General features: G+C 39.2%; 1 protein-coding gene across 1 annotated transcript in view; it reads right to left on the bottom strand.

The window, feature by feature from the left end:
- Positions 1-12,516, bottom strand: part of LOC127586534 (collagen alpha-3(VI) chain-like) — a 31,919-nt gene that overhangs the window by 1,328 nt on the left and 18,075 nt on the right. Inside the window, exons 3-4 of the mRNA XM_052044892.1 lie at positions 7,151-7,735; positions 5,117-5,755 (exon numbers count right to left, since the gene is read on the bottom strand). Of these exons, the coding sequence (XP_051900852.1) occupies positions 5,117-5,755; positions 7,151-7,735 (1,224 nt within the window). The remainder of the gene's footprint in view (positions 1-5,116; positions 5,756-7,150; positions 7,736-12,516) is intronic.

The following is a 12,516-nucleotide window of genomic DNA, read 5'->3' as shown; positions in this document are numbered from 1 at the left end:
TAGAAATATTTTATTAACATTCTTTTTCTAATGAAATTCTGTGAAGCTAATTCTGTGAAGCTAATTCTGTGAAGCTAATTCCTTTATTCTCAGCTCAGATCAGTTTTCTGAGTTGATATTTAGTGACCTTTCAATTGCCAAGACCTCTTATCAACATCCTGGGGGTCACCCTTAAACTCATCTGGACCAGGTACATAAATACTATGGCTATGAGAGCAGGTCAGGCTGAGTATCCTGAGGTGAGTGACTCACTTCCTCGTACTCCTAAGTCTTTATACCAATGATAAGACACAAGTCAAGAGCTCGATCGAATACTTCCTACTTGCCTAGATGAGTGCAGTTCCAGCTACTTACAAGAAACTCAACACCATCTGGAAAAAAGCAGCACCTGCATTACACTGCACTAAACATTCATTTGTTTCATCACACCTCCACAGTAGCTGCAGTGTGTACTATCTATAAAACATATTGCAATTACTTGCCCTGACATTACTGACAGCACCTCCCAAACTAGCAACTTCTACCACCTCTACCACCAAGAAGGACAAAGGCTTCAGGCACATCGGAACATCACTACCTGTAGATTCTCATCCAAGTTACACACCACCCCGACCTGGAACTGTATCCCCATTCCTTCATCATCGCTGGGTCTAAATCCTAGAACTCCCTTCCAAACAGCAGAAGGATTTCAGCAGTTCAAGAAGGTGGCTCACTCATGACTACATAGGAATGGGCAATAAATGCTGGGCATGCTGACAATGCCTGGATCCTAAAAAATAAATAACTAAATAAAAATCTATTCAGGTGAGGCACTTTCTTTGGTTGCCAGGTTACTGTCCACTGGATACACTTAATGTCATTCTATTTGATTTCCACTTACCTTGCAGTTTGACAGCTGACCACCATGTTTCTATAACAGCTTCCTCTCATCTCCACCTCTCCTGATCTCAGAGACCACATTATCCCAACCACATTCATTGTCTGCACAGCGTGCCAACAGCCACACCACTTTCTTCCTGCTTCCAAAATCCACTTTGCTGCTTCCTCTAACCTATCCCACATTTTTTCCCCCATGTTTCACTTGGTAGGTTCTTCTGCAATTTTTTGCAAATGATCAAAAAAAAACTGCATGCCATCCAGTCAGAAACAAGGTTCTTTTTTATTGGCTGTGGTAAAAAGACATGGTACTCACTAACAAACAATTGGGAACGAGATTGCAGATATCGGGGAACTGGTTAAAGGGTAGAAAGTATAGAGAGGAACTCAGAGGAGAGGACAATGGTGCAAATAGAGAGACTATCTGCAATCAGAAAGGGAGAACCAGCTCTGGTGAAGGGAAGATAGTCAAAATTTAGATTAGCAAGATGGGGACATTTGGAAAGAGGTTGGGAATTGGACAGAGAGAGATAAGCAGATCAGGAGGAGCACATGGTAGCAGCAATGGAGTCGAAAAATGCATTAACACTACTCTACAGAAAGAGAGGCTGCATTACAGGCTAATGACAGCAATCAAATGGCCCTGGACTGGGACTATATAGCATACTAACACTAATGATTTAATGAAAATCAGTTCTGTGTCTAACACAACATGGATTCATTCTGTACCTTGTTGATTTAAGCTTCCTTACCTGTGATATGAGAGAGTTAGTGGGTAATCTGCTTTGACACAGAGATGGCTGGATCACACCAAGCCAGTGTCCTGACCAATATATATCTGTCAACCAACATCAGTGATAGAGGATTAATATCTGATTATTGTGGATTCATTCACTTTGCCAATAGATCCATGACTATCACAAAAGTCACTATTTCTGTATTTCATGATGTACTTATGTATGGAACGATTGGTCTGGATGGCATGCAAACAAAAGCTTTTCACTGTATCCTGTTTCATGTGACAATAATAATAAACCAATTCCAGAAACTAATTCCAAGTGCTATTACATGCCTGTGAGCATAAAGGCACAATATAAAGGCAAGTTTGTTCTCATCCTTGGACAAATGGAGCGGAATTCTGATGACCCAAGAGAACCCTGGAGTTACCTCAATACTCCTTCCCACAGATATTCCCTCATTTCACTGACCTTTCATGAGCCAGCATGTTATATAACTGAGGTACAATATACTTCTTTCTTTCATTGGAAACAATTAAGAGGCAAAAGGTATCAGGAGAAGAAGGACCAACCTCTAACCATAAATTCATACCTTTCGTTTAATTTCCTTTAGTTGGTGCAAGAATTCTTTTGCCGCTCCCTTTGTCTTTGAGGCTTCCTATACTGTGGATAACTCTTAACTGAGAGGCAATGTGCTGACAAGATTATGAGTTTCTGGAATTCATGAGTAGAGATACAAAAGAGGGGAAGCTATGTTGAAACTTTACAAAACACTAGTTAAACTACAACTTAGAACATTCCATTCAGTTCTGTTCACTTAAATGCAGGGTGCAAAGAACCTAGATAGGTGCAGAAAAGCCTTAGAAAAGAAATGGTTTGAGGGATAAGAGAAGTCATGAAGTTACTGTGGAAAAGCTGGAGTTGCTCTCCTTGACAATCTCACCCTTCCTAGTACAAAAAAAACAAGGGGATCTGCAGAAAACCTTTTTGCTCAGTGATTAGTTATGATCTAGAATTCACTGCCTATAGAGGCACTGAAGACAAAACTGAATAAGCACCTGGGAGGGAATAATTTGCAGTGATAAAGAAAAAGAGCAGGAGAATGGGAATGACAGGATTGCTCTGCTAGGAACCAGTATTGACTGGATAGGCTGAATGGTCTTATGTGTTGCAACAATTCTTTGATTCTATAGCAACATTGCCATGGGGTCCTTATTATCTGATGATATAGCCCCTGTTGCTTGCCCACTGGATCTCCCAAAATCAATCACAGTCTTCTCTTGCCCTGATCAACATCTATTCCATGCTTTTCTCTCATACAGTTTATCAATCTCACTCACTGGTAGCACTCTCACCTCTAGTCCAGAATGTCAGCATATTTTTGACTGAGACTTCAAGTATCTTCATACTTGGAGGAAAAGAATGATGCTATTTGAAGCAGGGCAGTTTTTTGATATTCTGACCAACATTTATCTTTCAGTTTTCATAATAAAGCAATTACCTTTTTGTTTATTTTATTGCTGTTTGTGAGACCTCATTGTGATGTTGTTCCTCACTGTACAATAGAAACTATTACAGAGTCCTTCATTGCCAGTGTTTTGAATTGGGACATTTTGAGGACTTGAAAGATACTGCATAAAATTCTTTTTGAATTCAAAATCTTCAACACCATTTATAAACCCCTTTTCGGTTTCATTCCCCTTATCATTACAAGCCGTGCTAATCCTAAATCTAACTCTTTGGTCTACATTCTAGCCTTGGATTCATCGCACATGCATCTTTCCACCCTTAACTGTATAACATCATACTTGTTACAGCACAGAAGGAGGCCATTCAGGCATCATATCCAGGCCGATTCCCAGCAGAACAATCCCATCCATCACATTCCCCTGATAGCCTTGCAATTTATTCTGTCTCATATGCCCATCAACTTCCCTTGCATTCTGTCATTAACTTACACTAATTAACCTACCAGCTTTGGGATATGGGGAGGAAACCATGGCTCCGGGGGAGTCCCATGCAGTCACAAGTCGAACGTGCAAGCTTTTGGGGTATCTTACCACACAGTTCCCTAAACTCCCACTCCAGCAGAATCACTATCATGAGCAACACACAAAGGCGCTGGAGGAACTTGTCGGGTCAGGTAGCATCTATGGAGGGAAATGGACAGATAATTTCCCTCCATAGTTGCTGCCTGACCCGCTGAGTTCCTCCAGCGCCTTTGTGTGTTGCTCCAGATTTCCAACATCTGCTGTCTCTATTGCCTCCAGAATCACTATCATTCCATACAAAGAACATAGATCATAAAACATAGAACAGTACTGCACAGGAACAGACCCTTCAGCCCACGGTGTTGTGCCAAACTAATTAAACTAGTAATTAAATGCCAAACTAAGCTAATCCCTTCTGCCTATACAATGTCCATATCCCTCCATTCTCTGTACATTCATGTGCCTATCTAAGACCTTCTTAAATACCTCTATCATATTTGCCTCCACCACCACCCTTGGCAGCACATTCCAGGCAGCCACCACTCTCTGTGTAAAAAAATTGTCCCGCAAATCTCCTTTGAACTTACTCCCTCTCACCTTAAATGCATGCTCTCTAGTATTAGATATTTTGACCCTGGAAATGTCTACTCTTGTCTATTGCCTCTCATAATCTTATAAACTTCTATTAGGTCTCCTCTCAGCTTCCACCGCTCCAGAGAAAATAACCCAAGTTTTTCCAACCTCTCGTATAGTACATGCCCCCTAATCCAGGCAGCATTCTGGTAAACCTCATCTGCACCTTCTCAAACTCTCCAAAGCCTCCACATCCTTCCTGTAATGGGGTGACCAGAATTAAATGCAATACTCTAGATGCAGCCTCACCAGAGTTTTATAAAGCTGGAACGTAGCTTTCTGACTCATAAATTCAGTGCTTCTACTGATAAGGCAAGCATTCCATATGCCTTCTTTGCCACCCTATCAATCTGTGCAGCCACTTTCAGGGAGCTATGGACTCGGACCCCAAGATCCACAGTAGTGTAATGGGCAGCATGGTAGTGTAGCAGTTAATGTAACGCTATTACAGCGCCAGCAACCCGGGTTCAATTTTGGCCACTGTTTGTAAGGAGTTTGTACATTCTCCCTGTGTCTACGTGGGTTTCCTCCCACATTCCAAAAGACATATGGGTTAGGAAGTTGTGGGCATGCTACGATAACGCCGGAAGTATGGCAACACTTGCAGGCTGCCCCCAGCACATTCTCAGACTGTGTTGGTTGTTAACACAAAAAAGACGCATTTCACTGTATTTCGATGTACATGTGACTAATAAATAAATATTATTATTACAACAACACTGTTACGGGTCTCCTAGGTATAGATCATTACAAGGATTTGCCCAAACATGGAGATGGATAATGATTTCCAAAGATTTTTTTGATGGACCCCAATGAAATAAAGGTAATTTTAACAGTATTTCAAAATCATAATGACTGAAATGAATATAACTCAAATACCTTTGGTAGTAGTAACCAGTGGCACTTCAATAGGTACTGTTGCTTCTTCTACAGGTACTGTTTGAACACGCAGCCTTTGTAATAATGCTATTACCTGTTCCTGTATGCCTGGCAGAGAATAGAAGTCCCTTACATTGTAGCCCAGGTTGGGTTTAAAGGCTATCTCCTTCAGCTGGTCAGGATCTGCAGCCCCAGCTCCAACGGTAAGGGTTATTACAGTGTTCTGCTTCAATGCATCTGCAGCTCGTCTGATATCATCTCCAGACCTTCCACCAGTGATAAGCACCAAAAACTGGGGAACACCTTCTTCTTTTCTGCTACCTGCAGATCTGATAAAGTGAGATCTCAGGACAAAGTCCAACGCCTTCCCAGTGTTAAGTGTCTTACCACCCTTAAAGCTGAGAGTCCTCAGTAGAGACAGAAGTTCATCTTTTTTTGAGTAGGTGTTCAGATAAAACTCTGTTTCTGCAGTGTTGCTGTATAACACCAGACTGACTCGCACTCTATCCCTTCCAATATCAAGGTTCTCAATTATTTTCGAAATAAAGTTGCGGACTAATGGTAGATTTGAATTTCCAACATAATCGGATTCGTCAATCAGAAACACAATGTCTCTCTGGATCTCAGCTGCAATTGTTGCTAGAAAAAATATACAAATAAAAACACACTAGGTTATATAAAATGAGCAGAAATCATATGAAGCTTGAAAAAATGTAAGACTAGGAATATCCCTGTCTTCCATGGTGACTCACGACAACAAAATGCATGTATGCCAGTCATCCATAGTTCATTATCTTATGATGGTATTCAGGGTAACAAGGCTGTCTTTGCACATCCATCTGTTTTCCTTTCACTTGTTAGAAATGCATAGTTAACATTGAACAGGATGGACCACATGCTGTACACAGGGATATCAGACATGTTACAGCATGGGCCAGAACATTGCATGCAACCTTTCTAGCAGATTATCCAGTGAACCCAACATTTCCTAATGCAAAGTGCAACTCTTCTATGTTGAGGTCAATAAAGCTTTTCTGATGTCAAAAAACACTTGTGCGTTGTGTTCATTTAAACCAAAGGAAATGAGTAAGAATACTTTTCGGAATTACCACAGACATTTACATCAAATGATGCTCTAAGCATTCACAAAAATGGAATGAAATATGGCCCTGAAAATAACAAACAACCTAAACTTGTATTGTATAGAAATCCTGAAAATATCATACATACTGTACATGGCACTATGAAGTGATTATCATAAATCTAGGATAAGTTCCCCACTCCATGGAGCTCTTTGAGAAAGTAACAAATTTGTTGATAATTATCTTTTCAGAAAGTCTGGCAAAATCAGAGATTTGAAAACTGAGATGGAGTATTCGACAAAGGGAATCGAGGCTTGATAGTGGAGTTGAGACCAATCCGATTTTCTTGAAGTGGCCACAAAGATTGCTGATGCAAGAAAACTGCTATTGCCTGAATCTTAACTTATTTTTGTACTCATGACAGAAGGATGTTTCATCAGGGTTTGAGAGCAGAGAAGTTATTTTGAAATTGGTCTGTCTTGGCTGTTGGATTCACATTACTTTGCAATAATCTCAACTAACTCCTTTTGCTCTTACGTTATTTATATTATTCAGGGTAGTTCAATGTTACAGTGGCTTCAAGCATGATGGGGTGAGTACAGGAAAGTGGCAATGAAGGAAAAGATCAGACACTCATTTCAACCATTCCTGTGAATATCCAGGTCATTGCCCTGGGAAAGCACACCTTCTTGGAAGCATAGAAGGAAATAAATATTTGGAGATATGGGCTATAACTGAGCATCTCTGTTCCTGTATAAGTAATGTAGAGACCAAGACTAATGTTCTGGATACAAGGATTCAAATATGACCATGGCAGCTGGTGAATTTAAACACATTAAGAAATTAAATTTAAGAAAAACACTCTAATATTTAAGCCCAGTTTAGGAGGAACTTGTTACATGCCCCTTTGTTTTATGCTACTTGTGCAGGTAAATCTGTTAAAGGTTTTTACCTTCAGTAGGAGGAATTGGTTCCTCTGTCACAAGCGTTGCTTGAACTTTAGAAAGCAGCTGTTGTTGAATAGTTGGCAATTCTCGGAATTCACTCAATTTAAAAACAGAATCTGGATCAGAAGTGATCTGTTGCAGCTCCGATGTGACTGCAGCCTTGGCTCCAATAGCAATGAGCACAATACCAGCCTGTCTCACTGCCTCCGCTGCCAGCCCAACATCATCACTGGATTTGCCGGCAGTGATGAACACCAGGATTTGTGCAGCTCCGGCATCTCTTCTGCTGCCCGCAGCTGGGATGAAGACGTTCTTTGTGACAAAGTCCAGGGCTGCACCCGTATTGAGGAGTCTTCCCGTTTTAAATCGCAGAGTTTTCATTGCATTCAAAAGATCATCTCTTGTTGAATGAACATTGAGGCCAAATTCAAGTCTTGAGTTAAAACTGTATTGAACAACAGCAACTTGATCTTTGCCAGGTCCAATGTTGAGATTGTTAATTATTTCTGAAATAAATTTACGGACGTAAAAGAATGATCTCCCCATTCCGTGAGTGCCATCGACTAGGAAGACAATATCTCTTTTCCTGGCTGTAAAATATTAAAATGGAATCAGAATGAACCTTGCACTGAAAAATATCAGATGTTTGTTTAAAAAAATTGCACATTGGAAAGCCCAGTCTAGAAATCCATAATTTGATTGCAAGTTGTTAAAAGAGATGTTGAATTAATGAAGGTAAGTGAATGACTAGAAGTGTGGGACATCCCAAACCAATCACCCATCCATCCACCCAAGCACCACCTGTTGTAGTGAAGACAGACTTTGTTGATCTCTCACAAGACTATTCAGCCACCTTAACAGTTTCAAAAGTTTATTAAGTCATCTTAATTGAACAAACCTTGAAAATGTAAAGAAGCATGAAAATTTTTTAAGTAGTGTATTTAAATTAACAGGCTGGAGGTACGAATTTTTGATTCCTGTGTTAAACCATGCATGCTGTTGTTTCATGGAATAACGAAGGTGAACACTACCACAAACCCGAGCCTTATAAAAACCTGAAAACACTGCCCAATTAGGTCAATTTATGACATAAAACAAAACTTGTTTTACCTTAGCCAAGCTTGCAATTGATATATATATATATATAAATACACACACACACACACACACACACTCTTGTTTATTTATTTATTTATTTGTTTGTTTGTTTGTTTGTAGAGTGGAGATTAAAGGGAATCTGTATAATTTATATTTATACATCATAGAATTATACCCCACTAAAACAAAGGCAATGTAGCTTATCATGCCTGTTTAAGCATTATACAATTAATTCCATTTCTCTACTCTTTTTCCTGTAACCTGTAAACTTTATTCCCTTGAGGACAAATCCAGTTCCCATTTTTAACTTTCAGTTGAATTTGTTTCTACCACCTTTCAAGCAACTCCTTGCATAATAAAAACAAAATATCCTCATGTTGTCCCTGGTTCTTTTGTCAATCACCTAAATTCTGAGTCTGCTAGTTGTTTATTCTTCTCCCTCTGGGACCACTCTCTCTAACAAAAGTCTTATGATTTTGAAAACTTCTATAAAACTTACTCTTAAACTTCTCTGTAATGAGGAGGATGACCCATGCTTCTCCTGCCTCGCCATAGTATCTATGTGTGGAGCCAGTGGGCACCCAACCATATTAATCCCATTTTCCAACATTTGGCCTATAGCCTTCTATGCCTAGGCAATTGAAATGTTTGTCGAGACACTTCTTAAATTCTTTAAATTGGTAACATAATGACAAGATTATTGAAGCAATATCATACAAAAATAAGCCAAATCAAATATTAATAACCACCTAACGTTAGTTTCCATTAATGTTTCCCTGGGTGTCAGCTTTACTGGGACCTTTGCTGGTAGACTGGAAGAGGTTACATCAGTAGCTGAGTGCTCATTTTGTGAGCTATGGTTTATGAATCTAGTAGTAAAGCTGATTTGCCTGTTTAGTCAGGAAAGGAAAGTCTTTAATTGTATGTACAGTGAGTCCAATACCTTGCGACTATCATCAAAATAAAATCAACATCCATAAGGCTCTCCTTTGGTGTGGTCTTAATTTCATGCATCGAGTCCTTTTATCACTGTCGGAACCAGTCTGCACATCAGCTGCCATTAAAGGATGAGGAAATTGACACAAGAAAATTAAGTATTTCACTTGGTTTTCAGAAACAGTTAGGTCTGAGCCAGGTATCCAATTTGCTAATTTGTTCATTTTTGTGTGAATGACATTCTTACAATTAATATAGCTTAAGGTTGATGGCTTTCTTTTTCATTTTGACATTATTAGGTGCATGCAATGGACATCAGGTCCCATTTGTGGAAAAGTACAGCAGTGTATTTGTAACTCTAAAGCAAGCTGCCCCCATTCATTGTATGTTTTAATTTCAAGTTTTGGCTCCGAAGGAACATGCATTCCACTTGGAAAACTGCAATCTGCCATGAATACAAATAAAGAGAGTGAGGGAAATTGCCTGAATTTTAATTAAATATGTCTGTACTTCTAATATTTCAGCCACTCTCCAGCTGTGATGACCTTGATTGATCTGAAGGAATTATTCATAGCATCTATACCTACGTTATCCTAGAGAGAAAAATGATTTTGTGTCCTGAAATAACTCTTACTCAATTAGCCATTCTCAGTTTAAGGAGCAATAATTCTTTGTATATTTGTGTATAGCAACTGTATCCAATGTTTTCCCTAAAGTTTATTCAGTTGCTTTTCTTGGCCATGAGCCAAACATCACCAAAGAGCAGAACGTAGAATTTCTACTTGTATTTAAGATTACAATCACTCATTATTTAGCCTGAGACTCAACCGATAGGCCGCCCCAGGGCTGCCTGTTGTCTTTCACTAGGTGGAATCCAAAAAAAGATTTTGTAAATCTGATGAAAACACAATGTTTTTAACATCTATCTAAATGTTCCACATGAAAAAAAGACACTCAAATCACTTTAACACCCACCAAATCAAAGAAGGAACACAAATATTTTCCCAATTTGCATGGCAGCTATTCACACCATCTCTGACAAGTGTTTTTTGAGAATGCCAAATACACTCGTGGTCTAAATTCAGAGCCAATTAATTTCAGTGATTGGCTGAGGTATTTTTCCTCATTCTCTTCACATTTCTTTAAAGTATAACAGAGGTTGTTCACAAACAGCTGGACAGTGGCAATTGATATTTCATTCCAATTATTTCATCTCACTGGTAAATCAACAGATTATTCCCCAATGAATATCCTGCAGTTGGTATCAGTAAACAGTAATTGTTCATGATTTCCACTCGTAATCTTTAGAAAAGAGGTCTGTGCAGCCACCTGCTGATAATGAAATAAGATTGGCAGTGATACTCATTGTTGAATCATAGCTTTAAGAATAATTTCCATTCATGTAACACCTTTAATATTAACAGTAACTGTTAACTTTTAACAGGAGCATTATCAACCAAATATAAGCATTATGTTGCATTGGAGATATGAGGGAGATAAGAAGTGATATAGGAACCACAGGAAATGGGTGAGGTCTTAAATGAATATTTCTCATCTGTATTTATCATAAAAAGGACGTGGAAGCTAGTGAGTTCAGGAGATGGAACAGTGATATCCTGGAACATATCAACATTATGAAAGAAGAGGTGTTAGCAGTCTTGAAGCGCATAAAGGATTAATCCTCGGGGCCTAAATACTAATCAAAGAGAAAGAATTAACTTGATTGGTGATACCAAATTCCTAGGACCTTGTTGGAAGCAAGAGAAGGAATTGATGGGGCCCTGGCAGAGATTTTTGTATCTTTGCTAGCCACAATATAGAGGTATATAAGATTATTAGAGGCATAGATTGGACAGAGAGGCAGTATCTGTTTCCCATGGTAGGGGTGTCCAAAACTAGAGGGCATATATTTAAGGTGAGCAGGAGGAGGTTTAAAGGAGATTTGAGCAGTAAAGAGTAGTTGCTATCTGGAATGAGCTGCCAAAGGAGATGATGGAGGCTGGACCAGTAACATTTAAGAGGCATCGGGACAGGTACTTGAATGAGCAGGACATTAATGTAAGCAAGTGGAATTAGTGTAGATAGGTGTAATGGTTGGTATAGATGTGATGGGCCAAAGAGCCTATTTCTTTACTGTACAACTCTATGATATTCTGACTTAAAGCCTGATCAAGAAGTCCATAGAACACGGAAAATAAAACATGGAACATAGAATATAGAATCAAGGAGAATCTTTAACATGACAGGCATTTATATCTGTAGACTAAATGTAGAAGAGTGGCAAGGTATTGCAGGGGAACTGGCTGGGGAGCACTTTATAAAACAAGAGAGGTGGACTGGTAGAGGGGTTCAGAGCTGGGTTCTCGAGCTTCAGGCTGAGGAAGCTGAAGATGCAGTTGCAACTAAACAACTGGTTAAAGTCAGGCATGATTAAGTGGCAAAGATTAGAGGAATCCTTAACAAATTACTGGAGAATAGTTAATCCCTTCAGAACTGTATTGTAGCTAAAGCCAAGATAGGCTCAATTTATGGACACTCAACTAGGGAAAGCATTGGGCATGGTGATCACAACATATAGGTTTGGCACTGGTTGGAGTGTATATGCAGATAGTGTGGGCATTTTCCCTACTAAATTCTTCATTGTTACACCCATATTTCAATCCATATCATCACCAACAGGATAGTCTGGTTGTTATCATATCGCTATTTGTGGAGCTTGCTGGGCAGAGATTACCAAATTTCCCACATGACAACTGTATTTGCACCAAAAAGTCGCTTCTATTGTTGTAAAAACATTCAGGCAAGCTGAGGTCATGAAAATGCTGTATAAATAAAATGCTAGTTTTTCATTTCAGCAACAACCTCTCTGTGTCTTCTCTCTTATTCTGAGGGCAGGTCTTGGTTTCAGTCACATTAGCGGATCTCTGGTGTTTAATCCAAATGGTCATTTATGTCATGTGCCAATCAATACAAACTTCCAGAACTTTATCCAGGTTTTTATCTGGCACACAGACACTATCTAACACAGGCCCCTAAATGTACAATGAAATAATAAACATTGGTAATTTATTTGTTGTTTGCCAGTCCTGCTCAAACTTGTTAACTACAGTCCTCTACTCCAGTCCAAGTGATATCAACTAACAGCAACCACTGGTGACCGAATTTGACACATTCTCAAAGTGGTTAGTTTTACTCCAACTGAAATGGTGCATCATCTGTACACATGACATCATTTGGTTAAGGAGTATTCGATAATACTAAAAATCTGATGATGAGTAGAAGAAATGGATTGCATGGAATTAAAACAATATACCTGTGTAAATGACCACCACAGCAT

The sequence above is a fragment of the Pristis pectinata genome, chromosome 1 (assembly GCF_009764475.1).
Source record: "Pristis pectinata isolate sPriPec2 chromosome 1, sPriPec2.1.pri, whole genome shotgun sequence".
Lineage (NCBI taxonomy): Eukaryota > Metazoa > Chordata > Chondrichthyes > Rhinopristiformes > Pristidae > Pristis > Pristis pectinata.
The sequence above is the reverse complement of the archived record's forward strand: the minus strand, read 5'-3'. Positions and strand labels throughout refer to the sequence as shown.